Below are 24,117 nucleotides of genomic sequence, written 5' to 3' on the forward strand. Positions count from 1 at the left end.
CTCCCCAGACCGAACAGAACAGCAGGGTTAAGGATGTCATGGTGGGATTTCCCATGCCTGCTGGTCTGAATGAGTCTATGTCTTTGGCCATTCAGATCGATCGATGCTTACGTGAGCGTAAAGCTGTGCACCATTTGGCGGTATTATCTGAGCATAGACCTGAGCCTATGCAATGTGATAGGACTTTGACCAGAGCTGAACGGCAAGAACACAGACGTCGGAATGGGCTGTGTTTTTACTGTGGTGATTCCACTCATGCTATCTACCAATTGTCCTAAGCGCACTAAGCGTTACCCTAGGTCTGCCACCATTGGTACGGTACAGTCGAAATTTCTTTTGTCCGTTACTCTGATCTGCTCTTTGTCATCCTATTCTGTTATGGCATTTGTGGATTCAGGCGCTGCCCTGAATTTGATGGACTTGGAGTTTGCTAGGCGCTGTGGTTTTTTCTTGGAGCCCTTGCAGTATCCTATTCCATTGAGAGGAATTGATGCTACGCCTTTGGCCAAGAATAAGCCTCAGTACTGGACCCAATTGACCATGTGCATGGCTCCTGCACATCAGGAGGATATTCGCTTTTTGGTGTTGCATAATCTGCATGATATGGTCGTTTTGGGGTTGCCATGGCTACAGGTCCATAATCCAGTATTGGAATTGGAAATCTATGTCTGTGTCCAGCTGGGGTTGTCAGGGAGTACATGGTGATGTTCCATTTTTGTCTATTTCGTCATCCACCCCTTCTGAAGTCCCGGAGTTTTTGTCGGATTACCGGGATGTATTTGATGAGCCCAAATCCAGTGCCCTACCTCCTCATAGGGATTGCGATTGTGTTATCGATTTGATTCCTGGTAGTAAGTTTCCTAAGGGCCGACTGTTCAATTTATCTGTGCCAGAGCACGCCGCTATGCGGAGTTATGTAAAGGAATCCTTGGAGAAGGGTCATATTCGCCCGTCGTCGTCACCATTGGGAGCAGGGTTCTTTTTTGTGGCCAAGAAGGATGGTTCTTTGAGACCTTGTATTGATTACCGCCTTCTTAATAAGATCACAGTCAAATTTCAGTTCCCTTTGCCGCTGCTGTCTGATTTATTTGCTCGGATTAAGGGGGCTAGTTGGTTCACCAAGACAGATCTTCGTGGTGCGTATAATCTTGTGCGTATTAAACAGGGCGATGAATGGAAAACAGTATTTAATACGCCCGAGGGCCATTTTGAGTACCTGGTTATGCCATTCGGGCTTTCCAATGCTCCATCAGTATTTCAGTCCTTTATGCATGACATCTTCCGAGAGTACCTGGATAAATTCCTGATTGTATATTTGGATGATATTTTGGTCTTCTCGGATGATTGGGAGTCTCACGTGAAGCAGGTCAGAATGGTGTTCCAGGTCCTTCGTGCGAATTCTTTGTTTGTGAAGGGGTCAAAGTGTCTCTTTGGAGTTCAGAAGGCTTCATTTTTGGGTTTCATTTTTTCCCCTTCTACTATCGAGATGGACCCTGTTAAAGTCCAGGCCATTTATGATTGGACTCAGCCGACATCTGTGAAGAGTCTGCAAAAGTTCCTGGGCTTTGCTAATTTTTATCGTCGCTTCATCAGTAATTTTTCTAGTGTTGCTAAACCGTTGACTGATTTGACCAAGAAGGGTGCTGATGTGGTCAATTGGTCTTCTGCGGCTGTGGAAGCTTTTCAGGAGTTGAAGCGTCGTTTTTCTTCTGCCCCTGTTTTGTGCCAGCCAGATGTTTCGCTTCCGTTTCAGGTCGAGGTTGATGCTTCTGAGATTGGTGCAGGGGCTGTTTTGTCGCAAAGAAGTTCTGATGGCTCGGTGATGAAACCATGTGCCTTCTTTTCTAGAAAGTTTTCGCCTGCTGAGCGCAATTATGATGTTGGCAATCGAGAGTTGTTGGCCATGAAGTGGGCATTCGAGGAGTGGCGTCATTGGCTTGAAGGAGCCAAGCATCGCGTGGTGGTCTTGACGGATCACAAGAATTTGACTTATCTCGAGTCTGCCAAACGGTTGAATCCTAGACAGGCTCGTTGGTCGCTATTTTTCTCCCGTTTTGATTTTGTGGTTTCGTACCTTCCAGGCTCTAAGAATGTGAAGGCTGATGCCCTGTCAAGGAGTTTTGTGCCCGACTCTCCGGGTGTTCCTGAGCCGGCGGGTATTCTCAAAGAGGGGGTAATTTTGTCTGCCATCTCCCCTGATTTGCGGCGGGTGCTGCAAAAATTTCAGGCTGATAGACCTGACCGTTGCCCAGCAGAGAAACTGTTTGTCCCTGATAAATGGACTAGTAGAGTTATCTCTGAGGTTCATTGTTCGGTGTTGGCTGGTCATCCGGGAATCTTTGGTACCAGAGATTTGGTGGCTAGATCCTTTTGGTGGCCATCTTTGTCGCGGGATGTGCATTCTTTTGTGCAGTCCTGTGGGACTTGTGCTCGGGCTAAGCCCTGCTGTTCTCGTGCCAGTGGGTTGCTTTTGCCCTTGCCGGTCCCGAAGAGGCCCTGGACGCATATCTCTATGGATTTTATTTCGGATCTCCCTGTCTCTCAAAAGATGTCGGTCATTTGGGTGGTTTGTGATCGCTTCTCTAAGATGGTCCATTTGGTACCCTTGTCTAAATTGCCTTCCTCCTCTGATTTGGTGCCATTGTTTTTCCAGCATGTGGTTCGTTTACATGGCATTCCGGAGAACATCACTTCGGACAGAGGTTCCCAGTTTGTTTCGAGGTTTTGGCGAGCCTTTTGTGCTAGGATGGGCATTGATTTGTCTTTTTACTCGGCTTTCCATCCTCAGACAAATGGCCAAACCGAACGAACTAATCAGACTTTGGAAACATATCTGAGATGCTTTGTTTCTGCTGATCAGGATGATTGGGTGTCCTTTTTGCCTTTGGCTGAGTTCGCCCTTAATAATCGGGCCAGCTCGGCTACTTTGGTTTCGCCGTTTTTCTGCAATTCTGGTTTCCATCCTCGTTTCTCTTCAGGGCAGGTTGAGTCTTCGGACTGTCCTGGTGTAGATACTGTGGTGGATAGGTTGCAGCAGATTTGGACTCATGTGGTGGACAATTTGACATTGTCCCAGGAGAAGGCTCAACGTTTCGCTAACCGCCGGCGCTGTGTGGGTCCCCGACTTCGTGTTGGGGATTTGGTTTGGTTGTCGTCTCGTTATGTTCCTATGAAGGTTTCCTCTCCTAAGTTTAAGCCTTGTTTCATTGGTCCGTACAAGATTTCTGAGGTTCTCAATCCTGTGTCGTTTCGTTTGACCCTTCCAGCTTCTTTTGCCATCCATAATGTATTCCATAGGTCATTGTTGCGGAGATACGTGGCGCCTGTGGTTCCATCCGTTGATCCTCCTGCCCCGGTGTTGGTTGAGGGGGAGTTGGAGTATGTGGTGGAGAAGATTTTGGATTCTCGTATTTCGAGACGGAAACTCCAGTACCTGGTCAAGTGGAAGGGTTATGGTCAGGAAGATAATTCCTGGGTCTTTGCCTCCGATGTTCATGCTGCCGATCTGGTTCGTGCCTTTCATTTGGCTCGTCCTGGTCGGCCTGGGGGCTCTGGTGAGGGTTTGGTGACCCCTCCTCAAGGGGGGGGGGGTACTGTTGTGAATTCTCTTGTCAAGCTCCCTCCTGTGGTCATGAATGGTACTTTGGCTGGTTCTGTCCATGGGCTTCCTCTGGTGGTTGTGAGTGGGGCTGCGGCTTCTGAGGTTCCTTCCACAGGTGACGAGGTTAATTCGATAGCTGGCTGCTCTATTTAACTCCACTTAGACCTTGCTCCATGCCACCTGTCAATGTTCCAGTATTGATCTAGTTCACTCCTGGATCGTTCTTGTGACCTGTCTTCCCAGCAGAAGCTAAGTTCCTGCTTGTTTTTCTCTGGTTTGCTATTTTTCTGTCCAGCTTGCTATTTAGATTGTTGTCTTGCTTGCTGGAAGCTTTGGGACGCAGAGGGAGCGCCTCCGCACCGTGAGTCGGTGCGGAGGGTCTTTTTGCGCCCTCTGCGTGGTCTTTTTGTAGTTTTTTGTGCTGACCGCAAAGCTGCCTTTCCTATCCTCTGTCTGTTCAGTAAGTTGGGCCTCACTTTGCTAAATCTATTTCATCTCTGTGTTTGTAATTTTCATCTTTACTCACAGTCATTATATGTGGGGGGCTGCCTGTTCCTTTGGGCTAGCTAGTTTCTTAGGCTGTGACGAGGCGCCTAGGGAGCGTCAGGAGCGCTCCACGGCTATTTCTAGTGTGTGTGATAGGATTAGGGATTGCGGTCAGCAGAGTTCCCACGTCTCAGAGCTCGTCCAATATTATTAGTAACTATCAGGTCATTCCGTGTGCTCTTAACCACCAGGTCCATTGTTGTCCTGACCACCAGGTCATAACAGGTCTGGTTGTGGTGTGGCGGTATTTGCTCCATGTATGTGATATTATTTGGTCACTATGTGGTGGCGATATGTGATTTGGTCATGGTGTGACGGTATTTGTACCTTGTTTGTATTATTGGTAATTTTAAAAAATGTATGTGACATATTTCCTTAAAGAAAAGTATACCTAAAAAAAGCATTGGATTTTTAAGAAATGTTTAATAGATTAGAGTAGGGCCCATCCAAACGAGTCTACCTTGTCGTGGAGGTGGTTTAAAAAAAATCTTATGGCGAAAACAAAGCTACTGGCCATGTATGTGATCTGGTGTTTGATGGGAACTGTTAATATGTGATTGGTGAGGACCTGGCAAAGAAGTGTTTTCCAAGAATGGACAGGGGGATTGTAGAAGGTTCGAGGGGCAGAGTCTAAAGGGGGCCCAAAAATGTTGCCAGTATGGGGCCCTGAAATTCCTGGTGAGAGCCCTGCATCTCTCTATTCATCATCTATGGGACAGCGGAGAACTGAGCGCGGATCTGATTGTGACAATGGAGGAGGCGAATTATAAGGAGATGATAAGGGTAATCGCTGATGTTCTCTGTCCCCAGAGAAGGAATAAACCTCATTAATCTATCTATATAATTGTCTAAGGTCCGCTTCCGTCTGTTTGTCTGTCTGTCTGTCACTGAAATCCCGCAACGCTGATTGGTCACGGCCGACTGGGCGCGACCAATCAGCGACGGGCACAGTCCGGCAGCGAATTGGCCCCTCCCTACTCTCCTCCAGTCAGTGCCCCCTCCATATGCCCCTCCAGTCAGCGCCCACATAGTGTTTTAGCAGCCCGTTAAACAGACTGCGTTACACCACGGCATAACGTGGTGTAACGCAGTCCGTTAACGCCGCCATTAACCCTGTGTGACCAACTTTTTACTATTGATGCTGCCTATGCAGCATCAATAGTAAAAACATATGTTAAAAATAATAATAATAAAAAAATCATTATATTCTCACCTTCCGTCGTCCACGCCAGCCTTTCCCACTCCTCGCAACGCTCCGGTCCCAAGAATGCATTGCGGCAATGACCCATGATGACGTAGCGGTCTCGCAAGATTGCATATCATCACGGGTTATTGCCACAAGGCATTACTGGGAACAGAGCGTCGCGACAAGCATTGCTAAAGGCCTGGGCTGGATCCGGGGCCGCCGGAAGGGGAGTATATAACTATTTTTTGTTTTAATTCTTTTTTTAACAGGGATATGGTGCCCACATTGCTATATTCTATGTGGGCTGTGTTATATACTACGTGGGCTGTGTTACATACTGCGTGGGCTGTGTTACATACTGCGTGGGCTGTGTTACATACTGCGTGGGCTATGTTATATACTACATCGCTGTGCTCTGCACTACGTGGGCTGTGCTATATACTACGTGGCTGTGCAATATACTACGTGGCTGTGCTATATACTACGTGGCTGTGCTATATACTATGTGGCTGTGCAATATACTACGTGGCTGTTATATACTGCATGGGCTGTGCTATATACTATGTGGGCTGTGCTATATACTACATGGGCTGTGCTATATACTGCGTGGGCTGTGTTATATACTGCGTGGGCTGTGCTATATACTATGTGGGCTGTCTTATATACTGCGTGGGCTGTGCTATATACTAGGTGCCTGTGCTATATACTATGTGGCTGCTATATACTATGTGGCTGCTATATACTATGTGGCTGCTATATACTACATGGCTGTGCTATATACTACGTGGCTGTGTTATAGTTATATACTACGAGGCTGCTATATACTATGTGGCTGCTATATACTACGTGGCTGTGCTATATACTACGTGGGCTGTTATATACTGCGTGGGCTGTGCTATATACTACGTGGCTGTGTTATATACTACGTGGGCTGTGTAATATACTACGTGGCTGTGCAATATACTATGTGGCTGTGCAATATACTACGTGGCTGTTATATACTGTATAAGCTGTGCTATATACTACGTGGGCTGTGCTATATACTACGTGGGCTGTTATATACTGCGTGGGCTGTGCTATATACTATGTGGGCTGTGTTATATACTGCGTGGGCTGTGCTATATACTGCATGGGCTGTGCTATATACTGTGTGCCTGTGCTATATACTATGTGGCTGCTATATACTACGTGGCTGTGCTATATACTACGTGGCTGTGCTATATACTACGTGGCTGTTATATACTGTATGGGCTGTGCTATATACTACGTGGGCTGTGCTATAAACTACGTGGGCTGTTATATACTGCGTGGGCTGTGCTATATACTGCATGGGCTGTGCTATATACTGTGTGCCTGTGCTATATACTATGTGGCTGCTATATACTACGTGGCTGTGCTATATACTACGTGGCTGTGCTATATACTACGTGGCTGTTATATACTGTATGGGCTGTGCTATATACTACGTGGGCTGTGCTATATACTACGTGGGCTGTTATATACTGCGTGGGCTGTGCTATATACTGCGTGGCTGTGTTATATACTACGTGGGCTGTGTAATATACTACGTGGCTGTGCAATATACTATGTGGCTGTGCAATATACTACGTGGCTGTTATATACTGTATGGGCTGTGCTATATACTACGTGGGCTGTGCTATATACTACGTGGGCTGTTATATACTGCGTGGGCTGTGCTATATACTATGTGGGCTGTGTTATATACTGCGTGGGCTGTGCTATATACTGCGTGGGCTGTGCTATATACTACGTACCTGTGCTATATACTAAGTGGCTGTGCAATATACTACGTGGCTGTGTTATATACTACGTGGCTGCTATATACTACGTGGCTGTGCTCTATACTACGTGGATGTGTTATATACTACGTAACTGTGCTATATACTACGTGGCTGTGCTATATACTACATGGATGTGTTATATACTACGTAGCTGTGCTATATACTACGTGCCTGTGCTGTATACTACGTGGCTGTGCTATATACTACGTGGCTGTGTAATATACTACGTGGCTGTGCTATATATTACGTGGCTGTGCTATATACTACATGGCTGTGCTATATACTATGTGGCTGTGCAATATACTACGTGGCTGTTATATACTGTATGGGCTGTGCTATATACTACGTGGGCTGTGCTATATACTATGTGGGCTGTTATATACTGCTGTGCTATATACTATGTGGGCTGTGCTATATACTGCGTGGGCTGTGCTATATACTGCATGGGCTGAGCTATATACTACGTACCTGTGCTATATACTACGTGGCTGTGCAATATACTACGTGGCTGTGCAATATACTACGTGGCTGCTATATACTACGTGGCTGTGCTCTATACTACGTGGATGTGTTATATACTACGTGGCTGTGCTCTATACTACGTGGATGTGTTATATACTACGTAACTGTGCTATATACTACGTGCCTGTGCTATATACTACGTGGCTGTGCTATATACTACGTGGGCTGTGCAATATACTAAGTGGCTGTGTTATTTACTACGTGGGCTGTGTTATATGCTACAAAGGGCTGTGAGACTCTTTCGCCCAAGGTCCTCAAAAACTTGCAACTGGCCCTGGCTTCACTGATTGGTCACGGTCGGCTGCGATCAATCAGCAACAGGCGCAGTCCGGCCGCGAATTGGCGAGGGATTTGTACCACGCTTTGCTAATTGGTCGCGCCCGGCCGGCCGAATCCTGTGTATAAATTGCATTACTCTGAAATCTTCATAAAAAAACTACATACATATTCTAGAATACCTGATGAGAATCGGGCCACCATCTAGTAATTTATATGTTCCCAGAACCTTCTATTAAATCCGACCCATAAATATCCCACATACGGTGACATCAGCGGGAAATAACAGAAGCTCTGGCTCCAGAGAAGGAGAAGAAACGGCCGTCAGTAAGTTATATGGGAGCGAGACTAGGAATGCCACCAGCAGTGAGGGGGTTAATGTCCCCTGCGCCCAGTAATGGGGAATCTCCAGCACCTACCTCCACCTGCAGAGCCGCACACCACATATATGGCTGTTCTGTGCGCACAGGACCTGTGATGAGGTCACTGGAGGGGAGGAGTCAGGAGCCTCAGACCGTCCAGAACAGCCATATATGTGGTGTGCGGCTCTGCAGGTGGAGGTAGGTGCTGGAGATTCCCCATTACTGGGCGCAGGGGACATTAACCCCCTCACTGCTGAGCCTCTTTCGCTCTGTTGTCTTTGCTTCATTATAATATCCGTAGCCATGTATCCTCTAAACTAAGACACCGAAAACCCATGTTGCCCCCCACAGTACGATATAACTTACTGCCCCTCACACAGTATTTCACCCCCACAGAGCGAACACGCACACACGCACGCACGCACGCACACACTGACTATCCTGCACTGAGTGTGGCAGATCTACAGGTGTTGCCAGGCTGTCCTTTCCTTTCTTCAAAATCCCTGCATGTGTTGTGGCTGTCGAACGAGAGACATACAGACGCGGCGGTTCGAGCATATTTTTTTTTTTTTTTTTTTTTAACCATTCAATTTTTATTGAGAAAACAGAGTACAATTAAAATGCAACAAGGAAAGGAAAAAGGGGGAGGAAGGGGGAGGGGAAGAGGCAGACATAAATGTAAATATCCACGATCAAGAATGAAACAAAAAAAAATTACAATACATGGGCGCATACATAGCTATGATATCAAACAATTGAGTCAGCTGGCAGAAGAAGGGGGATGGTGGTCAGGCGAGGAAATAAAGGGTGAGGAGACCCAAGGGTCCCACCACGTAAGGACCTTATTCTTTTTTGCAAGACAGTCCGCAGTAATCGACTCATAACTAAAGTGCAGATTAATTTTGGATATCAATTCAGGTCTGGAGGGAATATTAGAAGATTTCCAATGCTTTGCAATACATTGTCGGGCCGCCACAAGAATATTAGAAATAATGGGTTGAAGGGAAGATGGGAAGTCCAAGAGAGATATACCCAATACTGCTAGAGGGCCAGTTAGGTTGATAGGAAGATGGGTCACCTCTGAAAGAATCGCTTCAACCTGACGCCAAAATATTTGCACACTAGGGCAACTCCACCATACATGAGCAAGCGAACCAGAAACACCACAATTTTTCCAGCATAATGGGGAAGAGGAGGGATAAAATTTAGCTAATTTAACAGGAGTGAAGTACCATAGGAGCTGAATTTTTTTGCTTTGTTCGAGGTGACCAAGACACGAAGAGAATTTGGAAGGATGCAGCATAGCCATGCTCCAATCCTCCGGGGAAGCCTCGAAAGCAAGGGCACCCTCCCAAGTGGACATAAATGGGAGTCTCTCAGAGAAATCATGGGAGAGGAGGGATTTATAAATGATGGAAATGCCATGATCAATCCACATGTTTGGTCTGAAAAATCTGTGGATTGGGGTCTCCATACCCAGGGGGGACACGGCCACACTGAAGGAGTTACAATGTTTAAGGAGGCTACGAATTTGGAAATACTGAAAAAAAGCCCTAGGAGGCAAGTTATAGCGAGCAGTGAGGTCCGCAAATGATCTCAGGCCCGACTCGTTATAGAGATCATTCACTCGGTGTATTCCGCAGTCCCCCAAGGCAGAGAGAGACAAACCATCTATTGCATATTCTAATGCTTGAATAGAGACGTAGTCAAATATAAAAGGGAGGTAAGTAGGGCAGAGACTTGTCCAGACCTTAGTGGCGGAGCAAATTGTTTTAAGAGGGGAGCTCCGACTGGGCGGCTGGAGCAAACAGATCTCCAGCAAAAGTTTGAGGGAACCCCTAGGGGCAAAGCACGACTCAATATGGAACCACTGGAGAGAGAGTTCCCCTCCCACCAAATCTTAAGGGGGTCTAGGAGAGCAGCTTTGTGGTAAAGGTGGATATTAGGGGCACCAAGACCTCCCCTGGCATATGGGAGAGACATTAGAGAGCGTTTTATTCTATGTGGCTTGTTATTCCAAATAAAACGGTCAATAATTGCTTGAAAAGCAGAGAGGTACTTAGAGGGGATAGCGAAGGGGAGGCATCTAAAAAGATATATAAGTTTAGGGAGAATTAACATCTTAGACGTTTGTATCCTAGCCATCCAGGATAGATGAGAGCAGGCAAGCTGGTCAATTTCTTTTTTAATTTCGTGGAGGGTTGAATCACAGTTAAGGCGAACAATGTTTTTAATATGGGTAATTTGAATACCTAGATAAGTGAATCCGAGCGGAGACCATATTAAAGGGTAAATATTTTGGATTTGAAGTTGGAGAGAGGAAGAGATAAATAGGGGAAAAATTGTGGACTTGGACAGATTTAGCTTATAATAGGAGGCTTCAGCAAATTGGGTAAGAATGGAAGACACTGCAGATAGTGACTGTAGAGGAGCAGAGCAAGACAACACCACATCGTCGGCGTAGAGGCCAATTTTGTGTTCCTGACTTCCCACCATTACCCCCCTAATGTCAGGGCATTGCCTCACCGCAGCCGCCAGGGGCTCCATGACTAAAGCAAAGATGATGGGGGAGAGGGGGCAACCCTGCCGGGTCCCATTTGAAATAGAAAATATACGGGATTTAAAGCCGGCTGAGCGAACTGAGGCACAAGGATTGGAATACAAAGCCATAATAGCTGAAAAAATCTGGCCAGTAAGACCAAATTTGTGCAATGTAGATGCTATATAGCCCCAGTGCACCCGATCAAACGCCTTTTCCGCGTCGAGAGACAGGAACACACTGGGGAGGCTCCGCCTCTCCACCACATCCAGCAGGTCGATCAAGCGTCTCGTACCATCTCTAGTTTGCCTACCCGGGACAAACCCAACCTGGTCCGAATGAACCAAGGATGGGAGCACCGACAGTAACCTATTGGCCCAGACCTTAGCATATATTTTTACATCGCAATTTAAAAGGGCGATGGGACGAAAATTGCCAGGAGAGGTCATAGGTTTCCCAGGTTTAGGAAGTGTCGAAATACAAGTCTCCAGACCCTCTCTCTCAATAGTACCCATAGAGCGCCAGTAGTTAAATAAACGAATGAGAAAATGAGAGAGGATAGTGAGAAAATGAGAGTAGTATGAGAAGGAAAAGCCATCTGGACCCGGGGCAGAGCGTTTTTTGGCCTCTTTGATTATTTGGGAGATTTCAATTGCTTCTATAGGGCCGTTAAGGAGCGACAACTGCTCCGGATTAACAGTGGGGAGATTCGCTTTATTCAAAAAAGCGTTAATTGAGTCCTGAGAAGGTTGAGGAGTATTTACGTCAGAATCTAGGTTATATAATGAGGAGTAGTATGAGGCAAATTCTTCAGCAATATGGATTGGGTTGTAAATCCGAGAACCATCTGACTTAAGAAGATAAGCAATTTTGGTTTGGGCTTCTTTTTTTTTAGCGCGTTTAGCTAGTAAGGCGCCTGCCCTGTCACCCATGGAGTAGAATTTGGCTTTCGATTTCCTAAGCGAATTTTCTGCTCTATGGAGGAGGAGCTGGCGAAGGCGCAGGCGTGCATCAGAAAGATTGGAAAATAATTGAGGGGAGGGGCAGGCTTTGTGGCAAGACTCCAGCCGGGCCACTTCAGCCAAGGCAGATTGAAGATTTAAGTTATACTTGCGTTTAGCTGTCGCAGCCATCTTAATGAAAAGGCCACGAGCCACTGCCTTGTGAGCGAACCAGAGGGAGTCCTCACGCACATCCGCCGAGTCATTAAAGGCAAAGAATTCCTGCAAAGAGTTTTCAATTAGTGTAAAGTTCGCTTGCTCAGAGAGAAGGTGGTCATTAAGGCGCCAGTGTGAAGGGGGTCTGATTGCAAGAGGGTCTTCTAGGGAGACTGACACAGGAGCATGATCAGACCAAGTGATATTACCTATATTTGCAGATATGCAGTGGGGAAGGGCGATGTCATCTACTAAGATATAATCAATTCTACTGTAAGAACCGTGACGAGGGGACCAAAATGTGTAGTCTCTCTCATTACAATGGAGATATCTCCAGATATCGTGTAAATTGTAGGAGCTGATCAGCTGGGCCGCATCACCCCTGGCCACGGCCGACGATGAACAGTCCAGATTCTTGGATACTGGAATGTTGAAGTCTCCGGCAACTAATTTATGACCATGCTGATAATTACCTAAGATTTGAAATAAATTATTTAGAAATTTAACCTGACCAAAGTTTGGGCCATACACAGAGGCAATGGTATAAGGGGTATTGTTGATTAAACATAAAATTATAATGTATCTGCCCGCGGGGTCGGCTGTAGAACTAATTAGCTGGAAAGAGTTAGCCTTCCTAAAAAAAATTGCCACCCCAGCCTTTTTGGTCTTCCCATTCGCAAAAAATTGGTGGGGGTATAGATTCGAATACATTCTTATATTGTCCCGTTCTAGTAAATGAGTCTCCTGTAAGCATATAATATCGTGTTTGGATTTAGCGAGCTGACGCCAGACAATCGATCTCTTACCAGGGGAGTTGAGGCCGTTAACATTAATAGAATATAAAGAAACACTCATTGTAATATGTTACACAATTTGCTGAAGAAGATATGTAAACCCATTACCCACAAAAAAAGCATAAACATGTCGTGGGATACCTTGCAAACTCCATCTGCGACGAGGGGGGGGAAGAGGGAAAGGAGGGGGGAGAGGGAGGGAAGGAGGAGAAGGGAAAAACAAACATATAAAATCCAAACATTTAAACAAGGGAACATCCAGGGAAATCCTGAGGAGGTGAAAATAGAAAACAGTTCACCAATGGGGCAATATGCTGAGCGGAGTCCTGCCAGGAACCAGCCTCAGCAAAAAACTCAGCAAGCAAAAAGAAGAGAAAAAAAAAAAAAAAAAGAGAACTAGAACTGAGTGGGAAAAAGGAAAAAATAAATTCTTCCAGCCAGGAAATGGTTAAAATAGACACTTCAGGCGACCTTCCAGTCAGGGGTAATACGGCGTCTCCGGGGACCAGATCCTCCAGGTTTGGTGGAAGCAGAGGCAGGAGTGGGCGCAGGAGGGTCAAAACCCCATTGGGACAGGGTCTTGGCTGCTTGCGACGGGGATAGGCACGTGGTAAATGAACCGTCTTTACGAATGCAAAGTTTGTTGGGGAAACCCCAGCGGTATAATATACCCTTTTCCCTCAGGATTGAGGTGTATGGTGCAAAAGCCCTGCGGAGGGCTAGAGTTCCTGGAGACAGATTAGGGAAAACTGCAATGGTAGCAAATCGTTCAGGTAGCGACGGCTTCGATCTTAGTGCTTGCAGAAATTCCTCCTTCATAACAAAAAAATGGATGCGAGCTAGTACATCTCTGGGTACCGCAGGGTCAAGGCCTGAGGGTTTAGGGATCCGATGAATACGGTCGATCACAACGTCATCTTTGGAATAAAGTGGGAGAATAGATATGATAAAGTCTTGTAGAAAGGCTCTGAGATCATCAGCCCCAATTGATTCAGCAATGCCTCTTAGTTTCACATTATTTCTCCTGGATCTGTCTTCCAAATCCAGGGTTTTAGCATGAGTTTTGGTAACAAGCAGCTGCAGGTTATCATGAGCTTCCCACAAATCATTGTGAGAAGCTACCAGTTCGGACATTTTATTTTCAAGATGATCTGTGCGGCCTCCCAGCTCCTCCACCTCCCCCCTGAGCTCTGCCATCATGGAACGCATATCCTCCTGCAGGGAGGTACGGAGGTCACCAAGCATGTCTCTGAGCAGCGCTGCTGTAACTGGAGCCTCTGAGAAATCAGCCGCTGCTGTGCTTGAGGCAGAAGACTAAGAGCCTCGGCGTGCAGCTCTGGAGGATCTAGGAGAAAGCGGCGCCATCTTGGGCCTCTGAGGCTGCTGAGGGGTGGCTGCAAAGAAGTCCACAATGCGCCTGGAAGGGTCCCCTGCGCCGGCTTTAGATTTCCCCATACACTCACCGAACGGTAAGGAGCAGGAGTGGGGAGTTCTGGAGGAGAAAGCACCGTCTGTGCACTGCTGTGTGCCGCTTTATGAGTCCTGGGAATGGAGCTCCCACACTATGCAACCTGCACCATCAGAAGTCAGGCCACGCCCCCTCGAGCATATTTTTTGAGCACGCCGAAAATACTCGATTAGCTCTCGAGCGTTTGTTAGGGGGTGACAGAGGCCGTCATGTGCCCCCCTCTTTAACAGTGTTCAAATTAAATACGTGTGGTTCCATAGAGTATTTAATTGTTAATGTATTCATTTACTGTTATTGTAATGTGTATGTACTTTACATGTATTGTGTATAGGATCAGGGATAGACGATAAAATAAAAGGGTACTAGAATAAAGGGGCATGTTACAGACATAACATAAGCATAGTTAGGGTAAGGGTATGTTTCCACGGTCAGTAAACGCTGCGGGTTGGACGCATTGTCCAGATGTTACATCATAGTGGATGGGATTTCATGAAATCCCATGCCCACTATGCGTGCACAGACACCTCCAACAAATATTAATAAGGAGCCGGCGCACTCTGATATTGGTAATAAGTGGGGGTGCGAACCCTAGTGGCAAAAATAATATACAAACAAGAAAAAAGAGATGCCACTAGAACATATTCGCACACCACCAATAACATATATCAAAAAGGAACAACTTTATTGGAAGCATAGTTAAAAACAATTAAAACCAGTACAATCACCAGCTGCCTACCCCCCATATATACGGCCTGTACATCCCTCACATGCTGCAAATAATACCCCAAGATAATAGCAAATACATATATACGAATCACTATAATAAGCCACTCCGATAGATCCAAATATAAACAAAATTAGCGTAATCACCACATGTAAGGAGTAATTATAAACACGCCTAAATACTCCCCTCAGTATCCCACTGATGAACAGATACAAACCAAAAATTGGTGCACCATTAGGGAACAAAAAAATGCAGAGAAGAAAGGCGAGTGAGCTCTAGACCGCCTTATAGTAAAGGCCAGTAGCAGAAAGGTCCCAAAGGGAAACGTACCCTAAATGGAGCAGCATGCCGCGCCAACACCTAGAAATCACCTCACCTAGGGAGGGTGAAGGCAGCAGCAAGAGGTAGCAGCCAGGGGTGTAACAGGCCCGGGAGGCAGCTGAACCCAACGCGTGTCACGGCAAAAACAAGCCGCTTCGTCAGGGGAAGTGCTTACCTCCATCAGTTCACTCCTTAAATAATGAACTGCAGTGAGCTCCAGACGCCGCCGAGTGCACAGCCGTGGACCGGAAGTCCAGAGACCGGAAACAGAAATCCCAAGTGCCGAACAAGATGCACCTGCGCAAAAGACCAAGTGTGTACAAAGTGGGCAGACGTCTCCGCCCACAGTGGTCAAATGCGCACGCGCCGGTATAATAGCCGGCCGTCCGCATGAGACCTAAGGAAAAAGGAAGTACGCATGCGCCAATGATGAAACTAATGGCTCCATATGGGACCCATAGCGAGAGACACCACAAAACTCTGGGCAAGGGGTTATCCAAGGAAATGGTTATGGGAACAGTCCCCACAAGAGGCACCCATGAACAAGAAAAGTAAAACCATATCCGGAACCAGCAGGTTGTTAAGGTAACTGTGAATAAATATAAAACATTAGCCATAACATATACAGCACAACAATATAACCTAAAAAATAAGTAGATATACAACAAACAAATAATAATAATGCAACAAAAAAACAACAAAAACAAGTCCGCTCTTTGTCATGTTGGCTGTTGTAGCTCTGATCAGCAACCGGCCGCTCATGAAACCCGATATTCTTGTTCCAGCATCTGCAGGCCTCCGTCCACCTTTTATATCCAGACCTCTAAGAAAATGAACACACAGGATGCCCAGGGGAATCAGTCCAAACCCTGTCCTTAAAGAGATTTATCCCAAAAAACCGGTAAAGAGCAAATCTTCATTAATTCCCTGGGGTGCTGTGGACTTGAGGGAATAAATCCAACGTGCCTCCATTTGTAGTAATCGCTTATGTAGAGAACCACCTCTGCCCGAGCTCCTTATATGTTCCAGGCCAATAACCTTAATCTTGGCGCAGCTGCCCCCATGATGTAAGAGAAAATGAGAAGCCACCGTGCTGAGAGTCTTGCCTCTTCGGCTGTCCACTGCTGCTGTATTGATTGTAGAAAGATGGCTTTGTATCCTGCGCCGCAATTCTTGTGAAGTCTGGCCTACATAGATACAAGGACATGGACAGATCAAAGCATAAATGACATGGGAGGTTTTGCAGTTTATATAAGTCTTTAATTTATGCTGTACTTGGTCAACGTGGTTACGAAAAACCTCACGTGTGGGGTGCATGAACTGACAAATGTTGCAATCTCCACATGGAAAGGAGCCCCTCAAAATTATACCACGATTGAGTCTCTGTGTTGGTCTCCTATAATGGCTCTGAGTGAGAATATCTTTGAAGTTTGGTGCCCTTCTAGCCGTAATCAACGGTTGGGTACTGATAACCTGAGATGTTTGTGAGTCGGAGATCAAAATTCTCCAATGTTTATTAAAAATCCTACTCACCTCAGACCAACGGGTATGATAACCCGTAATGAAACGTGCAACACCCTCCGATTTCCTTTTGTTGACGACCAATAAAGAATCCTGCGACTGTTGATTTGCCCTCCGAAATGCACGAGAAACACATCTTTTGGGGTAATTCCTAGCTTTAAATCTGATGGTAAGATCCTGAGCCTCTCTCCTAAAGTCCTCATCCAGAGTGCAGTTGCGCCTTGCTCTAAGGAATTGGCCCGTCGGAATACCATCCCTCGTATGCTTAGGGTGAAAACTTTGGTAATCCAAAAATCCATTTGCCGCTGTGGGCTTACGATAGAGGCATGTGGAGAGTGCGCCATCCTGACACCTGATCTCCAAATCTAGAAAATTAACCAAAATAGGAGAAGAGTGGTAAGTCAAAAAAAGGAGGTAGGCCAAGATTTCCACATAAAAATAGATCCATGGTGTGTCCTCCCCTGTCTACAGTGCCGGCTGTAAAAATTTTCTTTGAAATGGTTAAACAAGATATTGAGGCACTTTCCAGCTATTCTCATGTTGGGGGTAACTTGACTAAACAAGAACGGAAGGCTCTCTATGACCTGCGGAATAACAAAGATTTTGTTATCAGAGAGGCGGATAAGGGGGGGAATATCATCCTTTGGCCTCATCAGATGTATGTGGAGGAGGCCCACAGGCAACTTGATAATGTGCGGTTTTATCGCAGATTACCCTCGGATCCAACAGGGATTTATTCCGTCAAGCTCAGAGCACTTCTGGATAGAACTTTTGATTTGGGTATCATTAATTTACATGAGCGTGATTTTATTTGGGTGGATCAACCCACGACGCCAACTTTTTATATGTTACCCAAAATTCATAAGTGTACCATCAAGCCCCCCGGTCGTCCGATAGTCTCGAGCATTGGAAGTTTGTGTGAAAAAGCATGTTCTTACATAGACTTCTTTTTACAACCTTTGGTGACTACACTTCCATCATACGTAAGGGATTCCTCACACTTTATCAGTAGGCATAGGGGGATTCGGCTGGATCCAGGGGACCTTATGGTCACGTGTGATGTTGAGTCGTTGTACTCAAATATCAATCATGACGACGGTATGCAGGCGGTCTTATTTTTTCTTGATTTGCAGGAAAATTCAGATAGGTTACATGATTCATTTGTTGTTGACCTGCTTGATTTTGCTTTGAGGCACAATTTTTTCTTATTTGATAGGGTTTATTATTTACAGACATCTGGTGTGGCGATGGGGGCGCGTTGTGCCCCCTCGTTTGCTAATCTTTTTTTAGGGTGGTGGGAAGCTACTTTTGTTTTTGTTTCTGATTACTTCAAGGATAAGGTGCGGCAGTGGTCGCGCTTTATCGATGACGTTTTTTTCATTTGGTCCGGGTCATCGGAGGAACTTCTTCAATTTATGGATTTTCTCAATAACAACTCCATTAATATTTTTTTGACTTACCACTCTTCTCCTATTTTGGTTAATTTTCTAGATTTGGAGATCAGGTGTCAGGATGGCGCACTCTCCACATGCCTCTATCGTAAGCCCACAGCGGCAAATGGATTTTTGGATTACCAAAGTTTTCACCCTAAGCATACGAGGGATGGTATTCCGACGGGCCAATTCCTTAGAGCAAGGCGCAACTGCACTCTGGATGAGGACTTTAGGAGAGAGGCTCAGGATCTTACCATCAGATTTAAAGCTAGGAATTACCCCAAAAGATGTGTTTCTCGTGCATTTCGGAGGGCAAATCAACAGTCGCAGGATTCTTTATTGGTCGTCAACAAAAGGAAATCGGAGGGTGTTGCACGTTTCATTACGGGTTATCATACCCGTTGGTCTGAGGTGAGTAGGATTTTTAATAAACATTGGAGAATTTTGATCTCCGACTCACAAACATCTCAGGTTATCAGTACCCAACCGTTGATTACGGCTAGAAGGGCACCAAACTTCAAAGATATTCTCACTCAGAGCCATTATAGGAGACCAACACAGAGACTCAATCGTGGTATAATTTTGAGGGGCTCCTTTCCATGTGGAGATTGCAACATTTGTCAGTTCATGCACCCCACACGTGAGGTTTTTCGTAACCACGTTGACCAAGTACAGCATAAATTAAAGACTTATATAAACTGCAAAACCTCCCATGTCATTTATGCTTTGATCTGTCCATGTCCTTGTATCTATGTAGGCCAGACTTCACAAGAATTGCGGCGCAGGATACAAAGCCATCTTTCTACAATCAATACAGCAGCAGTGGACAGCCGAAGAGGCAAGACTCTCAGCACGGTGGCTTCTCATTTTCTCTTACATCATGGGGGCAGCTGCGCCAAGATTAAGGTTATTGGCCTGGAACATATAAGGAGCTCGGGCAGAGGTGGTTCTCTACATAAGCGATTACTACAAATGGAGGCACGTTGGATTTATTCCCTCAAGTCCACAGCACCCCAGGGAATTAATGAAGATTTGCTCTTTACCGGTTTTTTGGGATAAATCTCTTTAAGGACAGGGTTTGGACTGATTCCCCTGGGCATCCTGTGTGTTCATTTTCTTAGAGGTCTGGATATAAAAGGTGGAGGGAGGCCTGCAGATGCTGGAACAAGAATATCGGGTTTCATGAGCGGCCGGTTGCTGATCAGAGCTACAACAGCCAACATGACAAAGAGCGGACTTGTTTTTGTTGTTTTTTTGTTGCATTATTATTATTTGTTTGTTGTATATCTACTTATTTTTTAGGTTATATTGTTGTGCTGTATATGTTATGGCTAATGTTTTATATTTATTCACAGTTACCTTAACAACCTGCTGGTTCCGGATATGGTTTTACTTTTCTTGTTCATGGGTGCCTCTTGTGGGGACTGTTCCCATAACCATTTCCTTGGATAACCCCTTGCCCAGAGTTTTGTGGTGTCTCTCGCTATGGGTCCCATATGGAGCCATTAGTTTCATCATTGGCGCATGCGTACTTCCTTTTTCCTTAGGTCTCATGCGGACGGCCGGCTATTATACCGGCGCGTGCGCATTTGACCACTGTGGGCGGAGACGTCTGCCCACTTTGTACACACTTGGTCTTTTGCGCAGGTGCATCTTGTTCGGCACTTGGGATTTCTGTTTCCGGTCTCTGGACTTCCGGTCCACGGCTGTGCACTCGGCGGCGTCTGGAGCTCACTGCAGTTCATTATTTAAGGAGTGAACTGATGGAGGTAAGCACTTCCCCTGACGAAGCGGCTTGTTTTTGCCGCGACACGCGTTGGGTTCAGCTGCCTCCCGGGCCTGTTACACCCCTGGCTGCTACCTCTTGCTGCTGCCTTCACCCTCCCTAGGTGAGGTGATTTCTAGGTGTTGGCGCGGCATGCTGCTCCATTTAGGGTACGTTTCCCTTTGGGACCTTTCTGCTACTGGCCTTTACTATAAGGCGGTCTAGAGCTCACTCGCCTTTCTTCTCTGCATTTTTTTGTTCCCTAATGGTGCACCAATTTTTGGTTTGTATCTGTTCATCAGTGGGATACTGAGGGGAGTATTTAGGCGTGTTTATAATTACTCCTTACATGTGGTGATTACGCTAATTTTGTATATATTTGGATCTATCGGAGTGGCTTATTATAGTGATTCGTATATATGTATTTGCTATTATCTTGGGGTATTATTTGCAGCATGTGAGGGATGTACAGGCCGTATATATGGGGGGTAGGCAGCTGGTGATTGTACTGGTTTTAATTGTTTTTAACTATGCTTCCAATAAAGTTGTTCCTTTTTGATATATGTTATTGGTGGTGTGCGAATATGTTCTAGTGGCATCTCTTTTTTCTTGTTCACAGACACCTCCGGCTTTCCTGCGGAGACTGACATGTGGCGCGTCTTTCCAGACTGCAGCATGTCTATTTATTTTGCTGAGGCACTCAGTCTCCGAAAGATAAATATCACCTGTCCAGTGTATAGGATGCGGTGATTCCGCACGGTTCAATGAACACATGCAGAATCACCTGCGTTCAATAGCCGGCAGCGCTTTGGACGAAGCTGACATATGCTGCGTCCAAAGCGCTGCCCAAGGCCTCTTTTCAACTTGCTAGAAAAAAAAAGGTCCGATTTACGGACCGAAAAAACGGATGTAACGTATGCGAGTTTCATGCAAGTGTCATGCGATTTTTATTTATTTACTAGCTGAAGAACCCGGCGTTGCCTGGGCATAGTAAATATCTGTGGTCAGTTATAGCACCTCACTTCTCTTATTTTCCCATCACGCCTCTCATTTTCCCCCTCACATCTCTCATTTTCTCCCTCACTCCTCTCATTCCCCCCTAACACTTGTCATTTCAACCTCACATCTGTCATTTTCTGATCACTATACTATTTTTCCTCACTCCTCTCATTTTGCACTCACACCTTTTCATTTTCACCTCACACCTCTCATTTTCACCTCATTACCTCAGTATATACATGTTTGTCATCTCCCTTATATATAGTATACATCTGTATGTCATCTCCTGTATATAGTATATACCTGTATGTCATCTCCCCTGTATATAGTATATACCTGCTGTGTGTCATCTCCCCTATATATAGTATATACCTGAATGTCATCTCCTTCTATATATAGTATATACCTGTATGTCATCTCCTCCTGTATATAGTATATACCTGTGTGTCATCTCCCCTGTATATAGTATATATCTGTGTGTCATCTCCTCCTGTATATAGTATATACCTGCATGTCATCTTCTATATATAGCATATACCTGTATGTCATCTCCTCCTGTATATAGTATATACCTGTATGTCATCTCCTCCTGTATATATATGTACCTGTATGTCATCTCCTCCTCTATATAGTATATACCTGTGTGTCATCTCTCCTGTATATAGTATATATCTGTGTGTCATCTCCCCTGTATATAGTATATACCTGTGTGTCATCTCCTCCTGTATTAGACCTCGTTCACACGTTATTTGCTCAGTATTTTTACCTCAGTATTTGTAAGCTAAATTGGCAGCCTGATAAACCCCCAGCCAACAGGAAGCCCTCCCCCTGGCAGTATATATTAGCTCACACATACACATAATAGACAGGTCATGTGACTGACAGCTGCCGTATTTCCTATATGGTACATTTGTTGTAGTTTGTCTGCTTATTAATCAGATTTTTATTTTTGAAGGATAATACCAGACTTGTGTGTGTTTTAGGGGGAGTTTCGTTTGTCAAGTTGTGTGTGTTGAGTTGCGTGTGGCGACATGCATGTAGCGACTTTTGTGAGATGAGTTTTGTGTGGCAACATGCGTGTAGCAACTTTTTGTGTGTCGAGTTGCATGTGACAGGTTAGTGTAGCAAGTTGTGTGCAGCAAGTTTTGCGCATGGCGAGTTTTGCGCGTGGCGAGTTTTATGTGTGGTGCCTTTTGAGTATGTGCAAGTTTTGTGTGAGGCAACTTTTGCATGTGTTGCAACTTTTGTGCCTGTGGCAATTTTTCCGCGTGTGCAAGTTTTGCGTGTGGCGAGTTTTCCATGAGGTGAGTTTTGCACTTGTGGCGAGTTTTGCAAGAGCCTAGTTTTTGCATGTGGCGAGTTTTGAGCGGCGACTTTTGTGTTTCGACTTTTATGTGGCGAGGTTGGTGTATTTGTGGTGAAATGTGTGCTGAGAGTAATATGTGTTCAAGCACATGGTAGTGTGTGGTGCATTTTGTGTGTGTTCATATCCCCGTGTGTGGTGAGTATCCCATGTCGGGGCCCCACCTTAGCAACTGTACGGTATATACTCTTTGGCGCCATCACTCTCATTCTTTAAGTCCCCCTTGTTCACATCTGGCAGCTGTCAATTTGCCTCCTACACTTTTCCTTTCATTTTTTCCCATTATGTAGATAGGGGCAAAATTGTTTGGTGAATTGGAAAGCGCGGGGTTAAAATTTCACCTCACAACATAGCCTATGACGCTCTCGGGGTCCAGACGTGTGACTGTGCAAAATTTTGTGGCTGTAGCTGCGACGCCTCCAACACTTTTCCTTTCACTTTTTTCCCCATTATGTAGATAGGGGCAAAATTGTTTGGTGAATTGGAACGCGTGGGGTTAAAATTTCGCCTTACAACATAGCCTATGACGCTCTCGGGGTCCAGACGTGTGACTGTGCAAAATTTTGTGGCTGTAGCTGCGACGGTGCAGATGCCAATCCCGGACATACACACACACACACACACACACACACACACACACACACACACACACACACACACACACACACACACACACACACACACACACACACACACACACACACACACACACACATTCAGCTTTATATATTAGATTTTTTTATTGCAACATCCATATGACATCCGTATTGCTGTCCGATTTTTACGCACGGGTCTCCTTTGAAAAGACGGTAATTCAGCGCAGTGCACAGTAAAATCACACTGACAGGTTAGATTAGAGTAGATATATACACATAGAATAGGTATATATTTATATATTATATATTTATTTAAAATGTATTAAACATATATTTATTTAATACAGCGCTAGATAGCTTAAAAGCCGGTAATTAATTGCCGGCTTTTGCTATCTCCTCCACAAACCTGACATGATATGAGACATGGTTTACATACAGTAAACCATCTCATATCCCTTTTTTTGGCATATTCCACACTACTAATGTTAGTAGTGTGTATATGCAAAATTTGGGCGCTCTAGCTATTAAATTTAAGGGTTAAATTGTGGAAAAAATTGGCGTGGGCTCCCGCGCAATTTTCTCCGCCAGAGTGGTAAAGCCAGTGACTGAGGACAGATATTAATAGCCTGGAGAGGGACCATGGTTATTGCCCCCCCCCCCCCCCCTGGCTAAAAACATCTGCCCCCAGCCACCCCAGAAAAGGCACATCTGGAAGATGCGCCTATTCTGGCACTTGGCCTCTCTCTTCCCATTCCTGTGTAACGGTGGGATATGGGGTAATGAAGGGTTAATGTCACCTTGCTATTGTAAGGTGACATTAAGCCAGATTAATAATGGAGAGGCGTCAATTATGACACCTATCCATTATTAATCCAATAGTATGAAATGGTTAAAAAACACACACACATTATTACAAAGTATTTTAACCCCTTCCCGACCTTTGACGCATACGCTGCGTCATGAAAGTCAGTGCCATTCCGACCCATGACGCAGCATATGCGTCATGGAAAGATCGCGTCCCTGCAGGCCGGGTGAAAGGGTTAACTCCCATTTCACCCGATCTGCAGGGACAGGGGGAGTGGTAGTTTAGCCCAGGGGGGGTGGCTTCACCCCCTCGTGGCTACGATCGCTCTGATTGGCTG

The 24,117-nt window shown here is 45.5% G+C and overlaps 2 protein-coding genes across 3 annotated transcripts in view; one reads left to right on the top strand and one right to left on the bottom strand.

Moving 5' to 3' along the window:
* LOC138664135 (oocyte zinc finger protein XlCOF8.4-like) overlaps nucleotides 1–8,407 on the bottom strand; it is an 85,250-nt gene extending 76,843 nt beyond the window's left edge. The window contains exon 1 of one of the 2 annotated variants that reach the window (XM_069750575.1): nucleotides 8,353–8,407. In XM_069750575.1, coding sequence (XP_069606676.1) covers nucleotides 8,353–8,379 — 27 coding nt within the window. In that variant the 5' untranslated portion in view covers nucleotides 8,380–8,407. The remainder of the gene's footprint in view (nucleotides 1–8,352) is intronic. The other variant, XM_069750576.1, reaches the window with a different exon arrangement.
* A 20-nt stretch (nucleotides 8,408–8,427) lies between these two features.
* LOC138664136 (gastrula zinc finger protein XlCGF17.1-like) overlaps nucleotides 8,428–24,117 on the top strand; it is a 31,647-nt gene continuing 15,957 nt past the window's right edge. Inside the window, exon 1 of the mRNA XM_069750577.1 lies at nucleotides 8,428–8,493. The gene's annotated coding sequence lies outside the window, so the exon portion shown is untranslated. The remainder of the gene's footprint in view (nucleotides 8,494–24,117) is intronic.

The sequence above is a fragment of the Ranitomeya imitator genome, chromosome 2 (genome assembly GCF_032444005.1).
Source record: "Ranitomeya imitator isolate aRanImi1 chromosome 2, aRanImi1.pri, whole genome shotgun sequence".
Classification (NCBI taxonomy): Eukaryota; Metazoa; Chordata; class Amphibia; order Anura; family Dendrobatidae; genus Ranitomeya; species Ranitomeya imitator.